General features: G+C 45.9%; 1 protein-coding gene across 1 annotated transcript in view; it reads right to left on the bottom strand.

Annotated features, from left to right (window-relative positions):
• The window catches only part of SLCO3A1 (solute carrier organic anion transporter family member 3A1), a 130,448-nt gene extending 109,054 nt beyond the window's left edge, over positions 1-21,394 (bottom strand). Inside the window, exon 1 of the mRNA XM_085588890.1 lies at positions 21,010-21,394. Within this exon, the coding sequence (XP_085445016.1) occupies positions 21,010-21,183 (174 nt within the window). The 5' untranslated portion in view covers positions 21,184-21,394. The remainder of the gene's footprint in view (positions 1-21,009) is intronic.
• Between the last annotated feature and the right edge of the window lie 1,703 nt (positions 21,395-23,097).

Raw genomic sequence — 23,097 nt, 5'->3', positions numbered from 1 at the left:
GGTGTAAGTGTCCAAGTCAGATCTCCATAACTGGACTGTGTTAATGTTGTCAGAAAATCCAGCTTTCTTCTCATACAGGCAACTATATTTTTATGCTACCACCAGTGTAATCCTCCCCAGCTAAAGTGGAAGAGCTGAGGAAGGCAAGGAGAAAGAAACCTAAAAATGAAATCCTATGAAGAGAGGCAGTGCAAGAGCAGCAACTCTTCCCATGCCGAAGCCAGGTGTGCGTGTCAGAGGGAGAGGAGATCACCACTTGGCCTGCAACACCAGGTGCAGGTCCCTGTTGGGATGGAACAGGCTCGTGACCCATGAGGGACAGCGGTGTCCCCTGTGAGAGGGCACAGCACAGCCTGTCCCCGCTCCAGGGGCTGGAGCTCACATTCTGCAGGGACACTGCTGCTCCCAGCCCTCTCTCTGTGGCAGCTGAGCAGGTGAGCACAGACCCTGCTATAAAACATCCCGCTGGTGTTTGGAGAACAACGCACACCAAGGAGGGGGGATGCAGAGAGCATCCCATAGCCACAGGCAGATCCACCAGGTACCCTTAGCAGAGAGAAGCACGGAATGGTTTGGACTGGAAAGGACCTTAAAGACCATCTATAGAGCCAGACCTTCCACCGTGGATAAGAATTTATCATCCATGGTTTTATTTTATTCCAAGGCGTGGTCTAATAGGGCTAGTGCTGGGGTCCCATGAACACCAATTCTGACAGACTGGGGAATCTCTCCAAGATCCATATATAGCTCTGAGCATGCAAAATTATGTTTGTAGTGCTCATTTCTGAGCTGTACCTAGATGGAAAAAACATGATTACTCATTACAGCTGTATAAACTGAGGTAGAGAGCCAACTATTAATGAGACAAGTACAGTCAACAAAATTAATTTCTGATGGAATAATTTAGACTGGTGATTGAAAGCCAACAGAAGTGATTTACCAAGGCCAACTGGTATTAACTAGTTTTGGAAGTCTCTCACATTTTGACCTGGCTGCCACATTTTAGGCTTTTATCATACATATATACAAGTGGCTAGAAAACAGAATGGTGTTTAGACACGTGTGGGTGCCAGATGTCAAAAGGGTCAGATTTTGGACAGCTGGATTTCAGATACAGAAAACTGCACCATTTCCAGGTGCAATTCACAGTGACAGAGGCAGTAAATTCGTGACAAACCAGGGAACTAAAACCAGAGTCCCAAATCTCATTCCACTCTTATTTCTGTGGGACTTCAGCCATTCTTTTCCTTTTTGCAAACACTAAGCCACTCACAGTAGGGAAAAGGAGTTTCACCATCCCCTAATACCTTCCTGTTTTACTCTGGGGAAAAGACTGAAACAAAAGCAGGAGGAGGACAACAACACAGGGCAAATTCAAACTCTTTTGATAAAAGCTGGCAGTTCTCCTTATTCCTCTGGCCAGATCACACTGCATTTCCCAGTTTGCTCCTTCTGGCTGTAGCACTGCTACCCAGTGCTACCAGCTCTGCCTTTGCTTAGTGGGTTATGAGGAGTGGAGGGTATGGGGAAAGAACAAATCCATCATACCAGTCTTGAGCATCCAGAAGAAAACAGCATCCAAATACAAAATGCTGAGACCAGCATCAGCAGAGTAGCCTCCAAAACTGACAGTCACAGTGAGGGGGGAAATAATACGAAAATAAAAATAGGGCTGGGAAATAAACTGTCAACACGCAGATTCTTAGCCAGAGAACAACAGGAGCATAACTGCATTTTATCCAGGGTGGCTGCAGCCTGGACAGCACAGCCCAAACTCTCACTGTGACATTGGCTGTGACCTTACAAAAACCAACTACAAAATCAGCAACAGCATAGCACAGATGTTACCTGCATTTATGCAAAATAAACCCCTGCCCACGGCTAAAATCATTCCCCCATCCTCCATGCTTCAATTTTATGGGACTTTCTGCATATAAGGTTTAACCTGACTAAACTTGTTGTTTCTCTGAGGGATGTTCCCAGTGCCCTTGTAACTGTGGCATAAAAACACCGTATTGCCCGTATTTCCTTTCACAGTCCTGTTCCCCAGCAGGCCAGCCATCACCACTCGCAGACACTAACTCTGTTTATCCAGAGTTACATAAAATGTCGTAAAAGACACCACAGGTCCCTGTAAAATACTGATGTCATGTGGAAAGGCTGTGAGGATTATAGAAAGTCCCTGTGTGCTGATGCCAGGTCCATCACTCCAGAGCACAGCCCACGTGGATGCTGTTTAAGAGCAGGGATGTGGGCCATGGGATGGTGCAGATGGACAACCTCCTGCTAAAACACAGCAGGGAAACACCAGCAGCCCACAGCTGTGAGGCTGCAACTTCCTGACTCCTGTCAACTTACACAGCTGTTTAGTCAGGGAGGGAAAGAATCAACTAAGAGGGTATTTAGTTAAAAAAAGCTTCTAACCCAAGATCAAAACAGTTACCAGGAAGCAAAGACAGCACCCGGCAAAAATCATGCAGATAAGACAGAACAGATCATGCAGTCTGACCCCCAGAAGTCACTGGTGTGACAGGACCAGACAGGCACAAGGACAGAGGCAGGGCCAGTGTTCTATCCATGGCACGTGCCAGCATCCAGGAAAATGGGAACAGCACTGAAACTACAGCTTCCCACGGCAATGTGCCTGCCTGCCACCCGTATGTGCTCACATCTGTCCCTTAGCAGGTCACTGGGCTCTGAGCAGCCAGTCCTTTAACTGCAGCACTGGACTCAGCCTCCTGTTGTGCAAGCTTTGCTGCCTCTTGCATGACTCCCTTTCACCTACCCCAGACATGTCCCACTCAGTATTTGACAGTAGCTCCATCAAGATGTAGCTCTGGGACAGATCAGCTGTGTGGCTGCTGTTACTCCACAGGTTCCTGCTCCTCCAGACTGGGTCTGTAGCAGAACAGTCACCTGCACCACTGAAAACCACACCTGTTGCCCTGATTCTTAAGATTTTCTAAAGCCTTCTGAGTTCACATTCTTGTAGAGAACTTTCTCACACAACTTTCTGTAAACAATCTATTGTTTTGCATTCCTCCACAGAAGCGGAGAAATTTGATGTACTGTAGTTTGTCCAATGTCATTGGAGAGGTGGCACATTCACCCTCCAATCCACTGTCACCTTTGGAAAAGTATAAATGCTGGAGTCAGAAAATAAACTTCCTCTTTTTCACCTTTGCAATAGCAATGGCTCGTGTCGTGCTTTCACATGTTCTATAGTGACAGCACACCAGTTTGGCACCTGCACACCTTGCTTGTGCAGAAAGCAGGCTGGGCATCTAGAGGAGAACATGTAACATGTAACATGTAACCCAGCCTTCTGGCTTTCTGTGAACACACTGCAACACACAAGAACTAGAAGTGATTAAAATTTGTAAAATGCTTGCACTGTCTTCTCCTCTTACTGAGCCACGGCAGGCTGCACACACGCATTTGGATCAGATGACTGACATCAAACAGGCCTGGGCTAAAGGGGCCTCCTAAAACACTCTTCAATGATTGCAAAAAGGAAAATGTCTCACATAACACACACACTGATAAATGACCCACATAAAAAAAAAAAAGAAATCAATCACCACCTTAAGATTTTCCAACCAAAGCAATTTGTGTTGCAACTTTTGTAACTAAATCCACAGAAGCTTATGCCATGCCATTCTGGACTTATTTCAGTAATACATGCTCATATTCATCATTCCTGTCTGTCCCAAATCTACACACCTCGGCCTTTCTGAACCAAGGTAAATTTGTTTTCTCTATAGGCTGTTTATTTTATATTAGTGCTCAGCAAAAATACAATCCACAGACCTGCTTCACCCTATTGCCCCAGTTTATCACTAAGAAATGAATTGAAGGCTGGGAGCACCATTATGGAGTCAGAGCCACAGTACATTCAAATTTAATATCATATTGTTCAGATCTCTAATGATCAAGTCATATTCACCCAGAGTCTCCAGTTAAGTTCATTGTATTAATAATACTGGGTTATATATAGAAAACACATTGACTTTATGCCTGAAGGGCCTTTTCAGAAGGTTTCTTTTTAATGTAAAATATATTTTCTCAGTTATGTGGTAAAAGATTGGACTTGAAGAGACATGTCTGCAGTGCTACAGGGTGTAAAATAATTGCTTGGCAACTACATTCCCGAAGGAAAACAAATGCAGTCTCCATTACAGAGCTGGGAAACACAAGGTTCCTTGCAGAGCCAAAGGGACAATGCCAGAAGTGCCACTCCTTCCAGGTGCATCCACCCACTTCTTCAGGTGTCACCTCATCCTCTCTTGCAGCAGCTGTACAGGATGGGGCAAATGTGATCCCATCACTGGAGATCTTAGCAGCTCTCCTCTGTTAGAGTTGGTCTCCCTTCCTCCCACAGCCACCAGGCTCAGGCTTCAAGCCCAAGGGAATGATGCTGATCCTCTGCTCTGACATCTTCCTGCTCCACAATTCCAGCATTGAGATGAAACACTTGTGGTTGAGCCAAACTTTTAAAAAGGCAGCCACTTCCTTGGCATTTTGCACACTCCTTACCCATGGGATGGTTGGGAAGAAGACAAGAACCTTAATACCCTTTGCCCAAACCCAGGCAACAGCTCTTCTTGCTGCTCCTCAACGCACTGAAGTAGTAAGACTGTCTGTCTCAGGCTGCTGATCACTTGTTTGAACCCCTTTCCTGGTCCAGCAAAGTCAGTCAAAACTTAAAATACATTTTCACTGCAGAGGCCAACACCTGTGCTGGCTCTGGGCACATGAACATCAGGGAAAGCAAAAAAAGGTGGTGATATGAACACACCCAAGCTAGCTCTGCTCAAGGTCTGGAAATCATCTCTGCATAGAAATCTGCATTCACATGACAGGGATAATAGATGCCACAGCTGAACCCCTGCTGCAAGTAGGGTGTTATTAGCTTGGCTCTTGCTGCATGTGCCTGTGCTGTTTCTAGGCCAGCACTCGAAAAATCTGCAAGTTACTGTACTGGTGCCATGAGGAGTTTGCAGATTGGATCTGTGCCTCACTGGTGTGAAAATTTCATTTTATATTCTAGTGACCAACTCTGAGGTTAGTGACACAGTTCAAATTAAGCACACGTTCAAGGTCAGGATTTTCAGGGCCTGAAGAGAGAAGGTATTGCACCATGCAGCAAGAGAAACAGCACATCACACTCCCAGCTGAGGCAAGGCACACATTGTTGGCAACCTTCTTCACACCCTGGCATCAAGCAGAAAACTTTCCTGTCATCTCCTGTAGCCCACTGTGCATCTCCTCACCACATTTCAGCAGCCACAGCATCCTGTGCCACTGGCCTTGGCCAGCACACAAGGCACAAAACAAGTGTACCTGAGCACCTTCTGCAAGATTTCACAGCTGTGCCACAAACACAGCAATGCTCCAGGCTGTCGCATGCTGCAAACAGAGCAAAGAGCACTCAGCACCCGTGGAAGATATCCTGTTTGGTCAGAAGCTGATACATCACTGCAAAGCCACAGTTTGTTCCAAAATAACTTAAACCACAAAAAAGCCACGTGCCTGTCAAAGGTAAACGTGCATTATCCGCTACTCGAGTGAAACTGGGATCCAAACATGCTGCATAAAAACCTCACCTCTAACCCAGGCACTCACTGCAGCAAGCAGCAAGGCAGGCAGGGCTGTCAATACCTCCCTCATTTGCTTCCTGCATGGGGCACAATGGGCTGACCCCTTCCCCAGCCCCCCAAGGAAGGGAAGGCGCAGTGCCCCATTTACAGCGGTGTGAACAAAAAGATCACTGGGGTGTTATTTGCAGCTACCCCCTCACATTCATCATGGAAAGTCAGCCTGGGTCACCAACAGCTCAAAGCAGGCGCAGGTACAGAGCCAGGCCACATGGAACTGCCTAAGCAGAACTTGAAAGGCTTTTTCTGTTGCTTTGAAACAGATGCACACCACAGCCAAAATCTCATTTTTTAACCTTTTAAAGCCCCAACCTACAGTGATATTTTAATCACAACCACAGACTTAGTGTCCACACAAGCTTTATGCCTCTAAGTCTGCTGCTCAGTACTGACCTCACTGAGTGAAAGCAGGTGGTATTTTAGTCCCTGACAAGGTATCTACATAAAAACACCCAGTGCCAGAATCCATTTTTAGCACAAACTTTCCTTGAGTAGCATACATACAACAAAGCCAGTAGATATTTGAATCCTCACTTATTTTTAAATGTTATGTCATTTTCACTGGCAGTCAAACAACACATCATAAACATGCAAAGAAGCACAACACCTCAACCCTGCAGCTACATTTCTGCATGCTTTAAAAAGTGTAGCACAGAACAGCACTGCCGGCACATTTCAGACCTGGAGGATGAAGAATTCCATGAGGAATAAGTGCACAGCAGCAGGGGCTGGTGAGCAGGGGCAGCCAATTTCTCTGTCAAAGTAAACAGCCAAGGGAAAGCTGCTGGAATACCTTTGACACACTCAGAGATGGATTTTTTTTTTCCCTCCATGGCCAGCAAGTACAGCACAAAGCCAGATGAAGAGAAATTTGAAGTGTATAATTTAAATGTAGGTTCCTGCAGCACTCCTGGCCAGATATAGAACTGGTAGCAAGATTCATACATGGGTCTGGAACTCTGAAAGCTGAACACCATCATGCTGGATTCCAGCTGAGAGGAGGAGAAATTCATATCACTGGAAGACTCCTAACAGGAAAAAACCCCTTCCTACATACTATCACATGGACTGTGTACTACCACTGGAGAGGCACAGTCCCAAAGCTGTCACACTGCAATGCCCTCCCTTCCCCACCTCCACAACTGAATGCAGGTTTGCCTGTTCATCCAATAAAACATTTCCTAACACAACACTTCCATGCCTGCAGAGAAGGATTTTACTAGAAACAGGGCACTTACCATGCAGAAACCATAAGGCAAGCCTGACGAGGAAACCTGTCATGTGCAGGGCTTCATGTTAGCTTAATTTATGATCAAGAGCTGAACTCAGGGCTAAGGGCTGCACCTGAGTTATGCCACAGAGCAGATGAAGAAGCAAGGCCTGTGGAGCTGGTTGCTGAAGCATTCCCAGCTGCCAGGCATGAACCAGGGCAGAAGTGACACAGGCAGGACACTCTGAGGCAGAATTAATAAAAGCTTTGAAGGAAGCTGAATTCAGTTTTCACGGTTGGAGGACACTGGTGATTATATAAAGGCTATAAACTGGGAGAGGAGCTTTTCTGACAAGTCCTACTACTTTTCTCCTCTTCTGCTCTGGCTCTGCTGATATCTCTCCTGCTCTACTCCCTATCCAGCAGAAAGGATGCCTGGCTGCAGCAAATGAGAACTTGGCTTAGGGAGAAGTTTGAGGCTTTCCCCATCAAGTGTTTTAATTTAGTAAGCCTTGGGACATAGGAAGCCATTTAAAAGGGAAATGGCAAAATGGCCACATTGTGCTGCCATTCCACAGCACTTTTTAACAACTCATAAAAGAAATATTGAATTACAATTCTGCACGTGGAATTGGGGTCTTACTCTAGCACCTAACTAGCACCACCCCAAGCTTGCCCCAGAGCCACATGTGCTGCTTGCTTATCCCCACCTCACACCCTGCAGCCCACACAAGCACTGCCCGTGTCATCCTGCTTATTTGCTAAGTAACACCCTCCTACAAAGCTGCTCACAAGCGACTCATTTCTCCTTTCACGTTGTCTCTGTGCAGTGCCAAGGGTACAAACAGGAGCCGTGTGCTGGCTGCTGCCAAACTTCCCACTAAAGGGAGAGGCAGGCTGGGAGGTGAGCAAGGAGGGCCATGGTGTAAGAGGCGAGTCATGGCTTGAAGATGATCTTAAATCTATGTACAGCAGAATCACCAGACCCTGAAAAACTTTAATGAGCACACACAAGGAAAATGGAGTTCCCATCTCTTCTATTTACCTATCAGAGTCTGGTATGACCCAAAGCACAATAGGAGAGGGGTTCCTATAGAGGATCACTGCTCGAGGGACAGCAAATTCTGGGAGGAATCCATCATTCAGGCACTAGAGAGTGGGAATGGTTTTGCATTCAGCATTCAACACAAAGCCAGAGACATCCACTCACTAATGGTTACTGCAGCCAACATGAGCACTCTTTCTTCTCTCCTTGATCTTTTCCAGTCTGGATTCTCTCAACCTCTACAGCCATTTAGAATCCCATGTTTTCATCTCCTTCCAGTTCTTCACTCATCCTTTGCAGGCAGCTTCTACATGAAGTTAATTCTCTTTATACTCAGCTCCTCCCTGGTTCCTCTCTCCCCAAGGTACTAATTACAATACAGTTTATTAGCCAGGCACATAACATTTAGACTCTAATTTTGCTCTGCTTTAAAGGAAGCTAGACACTACTGAGACAGTCCACTGCAGTCAGTAACAGGGAAGGATATTTTTCAAAAGCACTTCAGTGTCTTTGGAACAAGAGTCCCATTTTCAAAGAGACACTTGGAGTAAGTCACTTCTGTCAATGACAGTATGGCTCAGAAAACATCCTTGAAAATAATACCCTCAGGCTCTTTTAAAATCCATCACTTACCAAAGTGAGTAAAGCAGCCCTAAGCAGTCTTTTCCAGTGAAGCCTCAGACAGCAAAAGGCTAAATGTTTCAGCCCTGACATTTCAGGCAGGTGTGAAGGAAACAGGGATACCATTCAGCAACAAGGCTGCATTCTCACAGGTAGGATAGCACAAAATTACCAACCCATTAATTAATTTAGTTCAGCCTGTTATGATAACTGCTAGAGACCTGGTTCAGGGCCCAAGCCTGGGGGCCCCTTTCATCCTAGTTACCATCACTGCAGCAGCCCAGTGCCCACCATCCTACACCACAAGATGACCACAGAACCTGCCAATAACACAGCTAGCACATTTGCTGGTTGAGAAAGCCCAAAGAAGACCTGGAGATGTCCATGACAAAGTCAGGAAATGAGCCCAAGCATGCCTGGTCTGCACCTTCACCACAAAATACAAATAGTAGGCGTTCCTCAGCCAACAAGAGCTACCCTGTGGGCTAAGCTGTCCTCTCCCAAGTCTGCCACATGTCACATTGTCCAAATGCAAATAAATCAAGATTTCTCTGGACACGAATATTAGTCTTGACTGACGAAGACAAGTCAGTTTGGATATGACAGGTCTGGACAGCCAGCTACAGAGTTTGGCTTGAAAACATTATCCACATGGGGCAGGAATGTTCCTCTGTTCCTGCCAAGATGCCACCATCACCAGAATCTACCTCACCAGTATTGGTTCAGAGGAATCAAGTTGCTGTTCCTCCATCATTTAATCTCTCACTTGCCTAACAGTGGGGGCAAGGAAGAGGTCAGTAAAATACACAGTGACAGGACTCCTGGAAACATTCTATGAACCTAATATTTTGTGACACTGTCTGGATACCAAGAGTTCTGAACACAATCAGGATGCTGAGAATCAAATTGAAAGTGTCTGAATCTATGCATTATGAAGTAGAGGGAGCACACAAAGAAGAAACCAAATGTCATTTTAGTTTCATTTGCACTTCCAGTGTAGCAAAGTTCTGTGCACCTCCTAAAGATCCCATTCCTTGAAACCTCAGTGTGATGCCTAACAGGAATCTATAAAGACTTGATCAACACTAACTTGAGTACAAGTATTGGAGTAACCAGACACACTCCATTCATGTCAAAAGGCCGGGTTAGCTAAACAAGAAGACCACACTTTGCCACAAGCTATTTGCAGAACACTTTTGTCCATTTTATCCAAGCACTCCCCCAAATTCTAATGCCAACTCAGAGCAAGTCCGTTTGAACATGGAAATACAAAAATATTGAGCTGGAAAGATTGTAAGAGAGCCTGCGAAAAAACTTCCATGCATGAAAACATACAACCTTATACCAAATTCCAGAGAGAACTCTGCATGCAGATTCACCTCCCAGCTGTTACCCTGCTAACCAATTGCTCACTGGATACCTGCCCACAGATACCAGAGGTGCAGTCTATTAACGTGGGAGTATCTGGAAAACTTAGATACAACAAGGGACACCTTGTTGAAGTCTATCCCTGAACAACTTGTTGTTCAGGGATAGACTTCAAAAGTTTGCAATCTGAAAACACACAGAACTGATTCTAGAGGCTGCATCCAGTATTTCCCAAGAGTCATTATATACAACTACAGTAATTCATTTGGGATCTATTTAAATAAGAAGGCAAAATAAAATTTCTGGCAAAAAGCTTGTCTAGCATTGAATTAAGCTGAATAATTCAAATCAATAAATGACATCTAAAATAAGGGATCCTACACCATAAGGCTCAAATGCTTCCACAAGAAACAGCAAGAAGAGATTTGAAACTTCTACCTTCTTGCTAAGAAAGAGCAAGAGCTGAGATTAAGTGCAACACAGTAGCCTTGATGCATCCTAATCCATGGAAAACACTCAACTTCTATACAGGGCCATCATCTGAGAAAGCTTGTGCAGTTGTGCCAAATGACACAGCAAACCCACAAAACTGTGTCCCTAGCACATGGCTTGCGAGTGTGACTTAACTTCAATAGCCATCAAATAACTCCCAAACTGATCTCAGAATTCATTCATTCACACAGTGATTTGTCAATGCAGAAGAGGCCTCAATCACGTGAATTAACTCATGGAAGTGAATGGTCTATTTGGCTCCATGGAATACTTGAATACTTTCAGCCTTTGCTCTCAAGCTCTCTGAAGCTGGAAGGTTTGAAAACCAAAGACTATGGGAAAGCTTTTCAGTAACCCTAAGCAGCTCCCTTAAGTTCCAATTTTTAATAGTATTAAATATCACAGACTGTAGAAAGAGAATTAACAAAACCCAAACCCCAACCTAGACCAGGCATCTTGTGACCCAAAGGCTCAGCAGCCATGTGGTTTTGGTATCACATTTTGGTATCAAAAATAGAAACTTGTGGTCCATGCACCCTCCTTTGGCCCAAAGCTGGAGAACACAAGACAAGGCAGGTTCCTGCAGGAACACAGCTGAGCTCAGAGGGCATTCCTTGCACTGAGCACCTTGGATGAGACTATCTACAGGATCACCCAAACAGCCATCGCTGCCCTTCACAAACAAGCACCCCTAGACAAGGCATCCCTTCAGCTGGAGCTCCTGTCCCTCAGCCAGCAGCTGCACTGACTTCAGACATAAGGACCTGCATTATAACTAGCTATAGGCAGCAGGAAACAAAGTGTGCATCTCATGCAGAGGCTGAAAGGCCCATTGTAATTAACCACTCTCAGCCCTGTACGCTGGACAAGACAAAAACAAAACCCACAGTTTTCCTTTGCTGGTAAGCCCTAAAAACACTGCCCACTATTTCTGTATGCCCAGCACTTTCCCTATCACAAGCTAGAGCACTCAGCATGGGCTGTGGGAAGGATAATTCCCACAAAAATCACATTTTACAGACAATGCCTGCAGGACAGAAAGAACACCACCGTGTTTTAGTCACACAGGCATGCTTCTCCTTGGGCTGAACCTTTCTGCCCAGTGGGACACCACAAAAACCAGTGACTGATCACCAAGTGCAGACAGGACCCAAGCAAGAGGGAAACCATTTACCCATTGGCAGCCAACATTTCTGCAAAGAGCATGTCAGTGCTCAAACATGATGAATGATTTACTTTAGCTCATGGCAAGGGTGGATGTTCTCCCAGCAGAGCACGGTGAGGATCTCACAGAAACATACTCCCAGAGAGCCTAGGGGGAAAAAGAAGGGATGGTATGGGGGGAATATGGTGTTTTGATTTTTGGCTTTGTTTTAAACATCAAAATCCATTTTAATGGGTGATGAAAATTAATTTTCCCAGGTCAAGTCTGTTTTATCCCTGACAGCAATTTCTTTATCTCAACCCACAAGCTTTTCCAGCTCATTTTCTGCCCCCACTGTGTTGATGAGGGAGTGAGAGAGAAGCTGGGTGGTGATCTGGCTGCAGACCAAGGTTAACACACCCTAACATCTCACCAAGCAAGGTAGACATCCTTTAACAAGAAAAGAGTTAAAGCTGGAAGAATAACTTGGAGAAAACAGCTTTCCTAAGTCAAAACACTTACAGCTCTTCCTGCAGCTCAGTGAGATGATGAGAAGCACGCTGTAGGACTGAAAAATTGAAAGTCTTAAGCTTCTCCTCTTTAAAAATCAAACCTTAGTTATATACTGTTATTCTTCTGTTGTTTCCAAATTACTGGGTAACAAAGGATGCATCCCTAATATGGCAACTCAATGCATTATCATACAACACTCAGACCATGTCAGGATGAGAAGTGAGCTTGCTGCCAGCAGATGAAACTCATTAGCAGGGCACAAGAAGCAGCAGGACACCACTGGGGGCATTCCCCTTTCATGTTTTTCAGAAATAATTTTCTTTCAGTCAGTATTTTAGCTTGGAATGTTTTAAATGCTTGCCCTCTTCTCTCCTGGCATTTCTCAGTGTAGACAGGCACATGTGGTATTTTTCAGAGGTGCAGGGACTTGCCCTGCTACTGTCCCAAGTAGTGCACGTGCCTGTCCTCCTGCATCTTCCTTCTGGGATTCCTTTCAAGCCAAAGAGTGAGGTTTAGTCCATTCCAGCACCAAAACACTCCCAAGCAAATCTCTGGTCTTCTGCTAATAATGTGCCAAACTTTGTTTGCGTGAAGCTGAGAAGTGGAAAGAGGTAGCAACTATTTCATATCCTCCTTTTCAGAAATAAAAAACAAGAACTCCAGACAATCTTTCTGCAGCCCTTCCTGGTAAAGTTCCACCAGAGAAAACAAATACCGTTCATTGTTTAACAGGACAGGTTGCAAAACTATTAAGTTATGATGTTTTTCTCACTCCCTGTTATTCCTTTGGAGCATTAAAGGGATGAGATGAATCTGAAACTGCAGAAAACTCAGAACTGTGTCCTGCTGTGGCAAACAGGCTCACCACTGCTATCCTCTGGCACTGCTGTGCTTGGTGCAGGTGCTCCATAGGTTAGCTCCATCTAACACACATTCCAAGAAGACTGCAGGAAAAATACTTTTCACCTTAAACATAAATTCATAGAGTAATTCCTCTGTTTTAGGAATGCAGAGGGCACTACCACCTGTCACACAACACTGTAAAGCAATTCCACATTGTTTCATGCCATTCTCCAGGTATTAAAATGTTAAGTATCATCCTAAAATACACACATGCAACACAGATTTCAAGGCTGTTTTATCTATATTGACCCAAACTCAACACTGATTTCAATTCAGCCAGAAGTCTTTCAGTGGGAGACAAAAAAAAAAAGTACGCCACAAATATACCACTATTCATCTTTGAAAATGAAAAGTGAAATAGTTCTGAAAGGTTTCTGTATTCTTCCACACCCACACCACACATCTCTTCTCAACAGCAAAACTTTCTTTCAGTTTCCTTATGGCAGAGTTTGTAGCTGCCTTTAGAAAAAAGAAAAAACAAGAAAACCCCCAAAAAACTAAAGAAAATGTTGGATTCAGATGCAAACATCAAAGCACCAAAAAACAAACCTGCTAGAGTTGCTTCAGAAACTGTGTGAGTCATGAAGACCTCAATACAACTGAATTATCCATGTTTTGTCAAAAACTTCACTGTCATTTGATGGACCACCACAAAACTAAATTGTAAGGTTTTTTCCCACTTTCAGTAAACTAAGGAATTATGAATTATACTAGTGAACAAAATGTTAAGGGTTTCAAAAGGATACTTAAATATTAAAAATAAGCCAATTCCAGCAATCCTTGCCCAGGAAACAGATGCAGCATGAAATAACAACTCCTGTGCTCCCACACTGGCTCTCACAACCACTTATCTAAGAGCCACTGTGCCTGCAAACATGCAGAAACCATCCAAGTGATAGGTGCAGACACCAAGATGGTGTTAAAAAAATACAGAGAAATCAGCTGGCTGCTTGGTGAGGTTTTGAAAGGCTACTATGAAGGGAGAGGCAACAGAGGGGAAAAACAGAAACCAAAGCAAATTCCTTTTCTTCTTGAAAATAACAAGCATGATAAACATTCCAGCAAGCCAGAAATAAATATTTTGCTTTTACACTCCAGTCATCTAAAATAACTGACTGTGTTCAGGCACTGCTGCAGGAGAAGCTCAGTAAAAGATCTTTAATACAGTGGGCACTGGGCAAGAGCAGGAGGGGGCTGCCTGTCTCACTTCAGCAAGGAATTCTTAGGTGGCAAAATGCTGAAGCATGTCAAATTAGGAATAAGGCTAGGAAAAAAAGTTGCTAACTGGAGAGCTTAGAAAATCTGATTTTAGTTCTGAGGTGTCTCCTAGTTTGCTGAGCGAGGGGAGGCAGATCCAGAGCTGTGCTCTAAGGCTGCACCTCTGTATGATTACGACTGCATACCTGCCTAACATCTGGGAAAGAGACACTCCTTCTCCCCCTCCTCTCAAACAGAAACAGCCTGGATGCAGGGACCACACCTCTGAACACTACAGAATGCTTCTCATAACAGGGCAGAGCCCTCCAGCATGGATGGAAGGAGTGACAGACACTCCAGGAGCTTCCCCAACAGCCTGCAATCACTATTGATCCTATTGACAGCGTATGGAGCAGGGCAGGTGAAATCTCTACTCCGTGGAGCAGGCACCAACATTGGCTTTGCACTGCCTATCTACAGAGAAACAGAGTGCCTAGTGGTTGTTCCAAGGTGACCTGGAGATGGGACTCTTGGGGTTCTAGTCCTGGTTTTGCTGCAGAGCTATAATGAAGCCTTGTAAATCAAAACCAGCGGTCCATTTTTCTCTGCAATAGGAAAAATTAAGTCTTGCAAACCTCACTGGAGCACTTAAAGGAGTTACTACACAAAATACTATCACGTTTACTTAAACTTCTTTGGATGATGCTTAAAATACAACACTTGTAGTTTCATCTGGTGTTGATCAGGAGGCGAAGTTACACTAATTCATCCAAGGTGCAACCTCACCCACTAAATAGCTTGCCATTGTTTGATCTTCCTGTGAAGGAATAGCAGGAGACCAAGCAGTCTACAAGTAAGGATTGCAATACACAGAGGACAAATTCTTAATGATGAATTGCAGAATAACCTTTCTGAAGCAATAAATTTACACTGCTGTTGCAGGACAGAAGTTGGCTTTTGGTCCTTTACAATGTCCTGAAAGTAAGGGACAAAAAAGCCCATGCAAACCTGACAGACACCCCTTTCTGGGAAGCAGGGAGTATCTGCTCTGCCTGGCAGAGAAGGGAGGGATCACAGCTGCACTGAGCTCTCTCTGGGACAGGGGCTACAGAATGGCTAAAAGAGTCACACTGCAGGAAATTCCTAAGCACGAATGGCACAGCCCTTCAGACCAGTGCCTTCTCTGCTCTAATTCAGGATCCCTGTAAACCTCAGCTGCAGGAACACTGCAGTCCATTAAACCACACAGGCACCCTGCAAGAGCTACAGGGATTCTGGAAGAAAAGGTTGGCTTGAAGAAATGAGACATTGGTTTTGTAGTGGATCACAGCATTTCTAACTGTCCTTCTTTCGGAACCTACAAACATCACTTGGGCCTTACAGAGATAATGAAGAACTGCCAAACTTTCTGCTAAAAATAATAAAAATACTAAAAATAAATTAGACCACATGTAGACATCAAGTGCATTTTGCTTTCAAATGCATTTAACCAGGAAGACATCAGGTTGTAAGCTGCACATAACACATAATCTAAGACATAAGCATGTTATCTCCACACTGTTTCATCTATTAGTAGCAGATAAAATAACCCCTTTCTCCTAATCAACACATATATGCCAGTAACAAGTCTTCTTGATACTCAAAAATCCACACTTGGATTGGAAATTATAATTTTAATAAAGTTTTTATGCTAATGTGTCCATGCCACTCTCCGAACTCGCACCCCACAGGAGCCTGAAAGCATCAGAACCCAGAGCTGGATCTGGTTTCTGCTCCACCCTGCAGTTAGAAACCCAAAAATATATCAGAAGTCTTCTTCGAGAAGAAACATTAATGTAGTCAAAAGAGCTAGTTTAGAATAACTTTCTGTGCAACTCAGCTGCAGAACAGACAATATTCTCTAATGGGAAAGGCACACTAGAAACAACTTTCCAGAAATAACATTGCCAGCAAAGATATATTAAGGGAAAATGAACGGTAAGCAATAACCAGCCAATGCTTGGCAATTCTCATCCCCACTAAAACGTTTATTTTCACTCCATGGGTTTCTTCCCCTTTAACTACCCCAGTGACAAATAAATTATGAACATTACAGCTAATTTATTACTCAGCATGGCTGAGGATGGAGAGGAAAAAAAAAGGCAGCAGTACTTTCAAGCTGATTCTTATTCTAGAAAAACAAATACTTTATTAAAAACAATAATAAATTAAAAAGGAAAAACTGCTTTTGCAGTTAAGTCTGCCCATGCCTAAGCTATTCAGGCTCTGCTGATGCCAACCAATCAAATGCTTTATCAATTAGCTTCAGAAGAAGAATCTAGCTCTTAATCTCTGCCTCAGTTTCCCCACCTGTGACACTTCTCCCACCCCATCCATTCAGACTGCAAATACACAGAGGCAAATTCTATTGTGCAGCACCAAGGACAACCGAAAGCTCTGAAGCACTGCAGTATTCCCAAATCTGACTTTAATGACATCCTCCATGCAGGTCTTGCCAGATTTCAAGGAGGGTTTGATCAGGTCTGTGCCACAGAACACAGTGTTGTTTTTGTTATATTTAAAATGGGAGAGTAAGGGGTTGCACAGCAAAACAACAAATACAAGAGCCAAATTCTGCTGCTAACCCCACAGTTCCCAGCTGTGCATCACACAGGGCCCTTATTTCTGTTTCCTCCACCAGGAACCCTTTGGTCATTAACTTCTGTATTTTTCTTTTATGCTTATCTTTTTCCTGAAGATGGAATTTCAAGATTTTCATTGATATCTCAAACCCCAGTAGCAATAAAACCACACAGCAGGAGGCTGTCTCAGAGACCACATACACTCTCACCTGGAGTCACACAGCACTAATTTTGCTGCAGACACTTAGTTAAGAGAGTTTTTGCAGGCTGCAGTCAAACACTGCTGCATGGGCAAAGCTCTCCCTAGGAAGTTCAGCATGGCTTGAAAGTTTCATTGAGCAAAACAAGAAACAATTTGGCATTCATTCCCACGCAAACACCAATGCACCCTCCTTGGGAGGGACCAATTATTTTCCTTTCCATCCCGTGCTCAGGCCAGTCATCCTCTATCACTTGATAAAGCACATGAATAGCTGCATTCAGAGCTGTAGTAAACAGAGACAGCTCAGTAAAGCTCTGTAAAAACAGCTCCCCAGAGCACACCCCAGAACTGGTTCCCAACGTGCTTCCCATATGCATGCCCTTTATCTAAAGAAGCCCATGACTTTGGCAGATGTTGGATGCTTGCATCTAGGTCAGTTTGAACCAGAGTGAGTCGAGGCTAAAGGCCAGGGAGAGAAATTCAACTGTGCTGCTGCTCCACAAACGGTGGCTGTCAAAGAGAGAGCGCTTTGCCTTCTGCTCAAGCAGTGATTTCACCACTGGCTAGGCACAAGGTTTGACTGGCAGGGTGATGAAATGCCTCAGCGAAGAACCGTCAGGAGCACTTGGAACGTTATTACCAGCAAAAATATTCCAAAATATAGTGCATGTAGGAATTCACGGGGAGGGAGGTAGACAGGCAGGGAAGTGTTGCCAAGGTATGTGAATCAGCCTTATCAAAATCCTCATCGCTGCACGGCTGGCATGACTGATCACACTGCTGCATCCACCCAAAAGGCACAAAGCTACAGCTGGAGAACAGAGTTCCAGCCCTTCTCTCTTGGTGCCATCTGCACCAGTCACCCTCAGCTCTTTATTCCACTGGCCAGCGCTGCAGGAGAGCAACTGCAGGTGGAAATCAGCTGGGCTTTTAAAAGTTGCTGCAAAAACCCTGAGTAACTTCTGCAGCAGGAATGCCTGCAGACTACAAGCAGCATTTTCCCCATGCCACTGCAGTTGCTGGGAAAGTCAAGTTTCCAAAAGCACACAGGAGTAATTAGATGAAGCCAAATAAATGTGTACACAAAACCTTACACGAATATGCAAATAATAGGGTGTATTCAGCAGCCCCAGAAATTAAAGCAGCAGCACAGGCTTCTATTTGCATAAACTATGCAGGATATGGCACCAAGTAATTTTGGAACATGTGCATTTTGCAAACAGCAAGCATAATAATAGACAAATATTTTGGAATGTGACATTGATCAAATACTCCCTAAAACTTCACATGAAGAACCTCAGAGACACTGCACTATTTAAACACAGACATCTACTGCTGGCATCCTGGGGTATTTTCACTGTTGAGTTCTGTGGGAAAAGAATTGGACTTTATATAGATTTTTATCAGCATTTATTATTTATAAAGCCCTGTTGGCAAGCGGAATGTTTTATGAACAAATAAAAGTGAATGATCCTTACTTAAAAACCACATAATGAATGAATGTATACTTTGTACATATATGCAAGTGGTGGCTGCTAGTCTATTGCACAGTGAACATGGAAAAGGGGAGGTTTTTTACATCTCTAAAATGAAATAACAATAGCCACTTCTAAATGTACTGACATGAAAGCCAAGCCCCATCCAAACTGAGCTCTTCAATCACTCCTGAAAAGCCAAGCCCCTGGCTTGTTTTCTTAACAAGCTGAGTTTCTGCCCTCATGGTCTCCCTGTGTGCAGAACAAGACAAAAACTGAGGAAACCAACTTGTCGCCGTATAAGGCAAAAAAAGGTTTCTCTTCCTGAGTTACAAATAACTAGGGAAAGTCACACATGTGGCCAAGGAAAGCAGAACTACAATACAGAACTCCCCCACTGGTGACAGGCTAAAATTAGTAGTTTATTCAACTGCCCAGAACTACACACTGCCCTATGCAGCATCTCCCTATTTGTCTTTCTGCTTGCTCTCCATTTGTCTCACCTGCTAATTTGTCCCTCGGGGAGCAGCCCAGCAGCCACCACTGAGCCCCACTCATCCCAGGAGCCTGAGCAAATGAATATCCACTTGCAGTTACACCTGGGCAATTCTGCAGTGCCTCCACTGATTCCACCCCACGGCAGCACCTGAGCACAGCACCTGGCCTCAGGGACATTTGGTCTCTAAAAACGATTATGTCCTCTGTGCTTTCCAGCAAGCATCTTTGCTGCTCCCGCTCTCACTCCCCTGCAGCACCTGTAAGCACAGTGCTGAGCAGATTTGCTTTAAGCACAGATTCACCCTGCAATGACAATTCCACATTTGCATCTGTTCATTGTATGAAGAGCTTCATGGTATTTGCAATGACGGCAGATAAATTATACAGGGAACAGAGGAACACTTGCCCAGTGCAGCTGGGCCACTGCTTATGCATTCTAGGGATTGTTTTGAGTTTAGTTTGCTTTTTTTTCTCCTTTCCCCCCGCTGCCCAGTTGTGGATCCCACTGGCCATGGGGCACGCTGCCATGCTGCTCAGGACATTGACCTGGAGAAAGGCAGAGCAGAGACAGCAGCACCTCCGCTGAGTTCAGCCCTCGGAGGAGGAAAGGCTCTGGGAATTCCAGACGGTGGGGCTGGGGTGTGTGAAACGCTCCGCACAAAGCACGCCCCAGGAGTTGGGGAAAACGGGAGAAGAAACGCAAAACTGGCGAGGAGTGAGCAATGCAAAGGAGTTTGAGGAAAATGCCACACTGGGGACTAATGCTGCTGATCCTACGCTCGAACACCCCAGAGAAGCGTGCTGATATACAGCCCTCCAGCAGATCCATACGTTCCCGGCACACCGGTGCCCACTGGGTGACATCACCCGTGGGCTCTTCCTTGGCTATTACTTTGAGGCAGGATTATCCTACACTCATTCACACTGACAGCTCATTTTACAAGTAGCTCATCGGAAACAATATATTTACTTACTAAGGTGTTACTCACATAAAACAGGCATGTTCCTGCCGGGCTCCTACAAATTTAGTTATATCCACATATACTCATCCTAAGGTATAGAACTGCTGAATTCATCTCATCAGATGTGATGCAGTTTCCTTTGGAATTACAACTATGTTTCAAACTAAACTTATGTTTTATTATATGGAGATGAATTCTAATTTCCATTTAATTAAGAGGGAATATTAACCATGGTTAGTTTAGTCACATACCTTGAAAAATTATAGATCACGTTCAGTACAAATTTGCATAAGTAGCTTGAGCATGTGAAAGAAGCAATGCTAAATACTGAATACAAGTACCAAATGCAGAGTTCTTACATTTACTGTAGAATATATTATGTGTATGGCCTCAAAAAGCCTCAGAGATTACGAATACATTTCTTTTCCATGGAAACTATAATTCTCAAATCCAGCAAGCTATTTTAAGCCATTTAAATCAACTATACACTTACATCTGCTGGAAGCAGAACATTTCCACAGGCTGTACACTTCAAGGCACAAGCACAGCCGTATGGACATCTTCCCAACTCTTCTACTACACTTCTGCTTCTGACACCACATCTCACTATGCAGATTTAGTGCTAAAGTCTTATTTGGATTGTTCTGTACCCAACATCGGGACTTTGGGGGCTGCTGCGCTTTGCACCGCTGCATCACTTAAGAAGATGAGGAAAAGCAGTAACGCGGGAGGCACGAAATGAACTCCCCGCTAGCTTTTGCCGGTATTTATTCAGTGTGAAGCGGAAAGGCTGGCGCTGGAGCCGAGCGCCCGGCCAGCCGGAGCCCCGCGCTGGTGCCAGCCCGCCGCGGGCACGGCCGCGCTCCGGGCGCTCCGGAGTCCCGCGGAGCGGCCGCACAAGTTGGGCGGCAGCGGGTGGGTGACCCCTCGGCACTGCTGAGTCATTTCAGCCGCCGAACGCCGGGCTGTCCCGACCCCTCCGGCCCGGGGGCTGCCCGCAGAGCCGCCCCGGCGCCGGGGAAACTTCCCCTGCGCTCCGCCGCGCACCGCGCCCGCGGCTCAGCCCCGCCGGCGCGGGGGCTGCGGGCCGGCCGCACTCACCAGGTAGGCTCCCACCGTGCCCTGAGCCAGCATCAGGGCGCACTCGGACACCAGGAAGAGCTGGATGCTGGAGAAGCAGGAGACCTTCCTCCGCCGCCTGCGCTGCCGCGGCGCGCCGGCCCCCGGGAGCTCGCTGCCGCCGCCGCCGCCCGCCGAGCCCCGCTTCCCCGGCATCCTCCCGGGCACCGCCGCTCCGCCGCCGCGGGATGGCGGGCCCCGCGGCTGCTCCGCGCCTTCCTCCTCCGCCTCCTCCTCCTCCTCGGGGTGCCAATCACAGCGGCAACCCGCGGCTGCCTCTCCGCCCGCGGGCTGCTGCCATGGCCAGCTCGCCGCCGCCTCCGCCGCCGCCTCCTCGCTTCTCCCCTCCCCTCGCCCGGCCGCGCTCCCTCTCTCCGCCGGCTCCGCGCAGGCCGAATCCGCGTCCCCGCCGGCGAGGGGCGGGGAAGGCGAGGGGCTGGGGCCGGGGCTGGCGGAGGCTCGGCGGGCGGGGCGGCCCCGTCCCGGGCTGCGGGCGCGGCGGGGGCAGCGGCCGCGGGGCTCGCCCCGCGCCCCGGGCAGCGCGGCGGCGGCGGGCGGCGATGCTCCCCACGGCGCCGGCAGCCGCGGCTCTGCCGCAGGTGGAGGGCAGGATGCCCCCTCATCCGCCCGGCCGGCTCCCTGCCGGCGGGTGTCCCCTGCTCCCTTCGGTTCTCGGGGCCCCGTTACAGAGGGAAACGGAGGCCCCACAAAAATTAAACGTAAGGAGGAATGAGCGGCTGGAGGTGACGTGCGTGGCGCTGCCATGTGCGCCGGCCTTGGCCGTGCTTCGTGCCCCCCGCACCTGCCTTCCGTGGTGCCCTTCGTGGTCGGCCCCACCTCGAGTTCTAATTTCAAGAGATATCTTCTCTTAAAAACCACTAATCGTCACTTCTACGATTACAGATCACATTCCTTGTCAGCGTAATTGCAAAACCTGATCTGTTTCACTCTTCAGATGCACTTTTCTTGTTCATTTCTGGATCCACGCTGGGGGCTGCTGTTCTACTTCCTTGTGTTATTAAACTCCAAGTTATATGGAACTTTAAATCCATGATTCATTTGGTACTGGGATGCCCACAGCCTTTGAGAGGAAGAATTTTTTTTGTGGAAACAGGTTACATTTTCCAGAAATACCCCATGATGTGCATGCTAAATTTCATTTTCAAAGGTAGTTGAGGCCTTGAAGCTCCTGAACACCTCAGAAGATATCTTTGAAAATGGAACTTAGGACCGTTCTCATTTATAAAGCATAAACGAGTCAGCACCAGGAAGTCAAGAGAACTGATTTTTGAATGAACTCTTTTTTTCTTCCCATACTCATTTTAGAGTTTCTTCTCCCAAAATATTTTTCCCTCTTGGGGGCTTTTTATTTTGGCCTATTGTTACATGAGTAACCTTATTAAACGCGATGCTAGAAATCTCTGAGCAGCATCTCCAACCAGGCTGATGTATCTTTACTGAGACCAGCTGGTGCACATTGCAGAACTGCAAACCACTGCTGGAAAGAAAATGGAGAGACCTGGCACACTCAGTTGCTGCCCTTCGCTCATCAGCTGCCAACAGGTCCCTCCCATGCTGAACTTTGTCTTGCCACAGCTTTTCCAGCAGGTCTGTGCCACATCAACAGGAGTCAACAGTGCAGTCCACCTCAGGGACACAGTCTCCAATATTAATGGCCTGAGGCATCATTATCAAGTAATTAGTGAGGAGAACAGTCTGGTGCTTGTAGATGAGTGGTCTTAATTTTAATGAGATACAGATCAGTCATCCAGACACTGCAAGGCTCACAAGATGCACATTAGAAGCTACCTGAGGCCTCAGCTGCCACGGTTTTTGCATGAAGCCATGAGAAACTGGCTCTTCCATACAGGTTTCTGCCAGTTCATAAGGTGTTTGTTTTCCATCCTGAAAAAACTGGTTCTTCCACCAAAGAAACCCCAAAAAGGCAAGTGTTCTAGAAATCTCTTTAGACAACAAAAGTGCTCATCTCCTTCCCAAAAAGTTTATTTAGGCACCTGTTCTGTAAAAATCCTGAAGTTGAGAAGCTTGCAAGGTCTCTATCTCTAGATG

This window comes from Lonchura striata, chromosome 10, assembly GCF_050655825.1.
Source record: "Lonchura striata isolate lonStrDom1 chromosome 10, ASM5065582v1, whole genome shotgun sequence".
Lineage (NCBI taxonomy): Eukaryota > Metazoa > Chordata > Aves > Passeriformes > Estrildidae > Lonchura > Lonchura striata.
The sequence above is the reverse complement of the archived record's forward strand: the minus strand, read 5'-3'. Positions and strand labels throughout refer to the sequence as shown.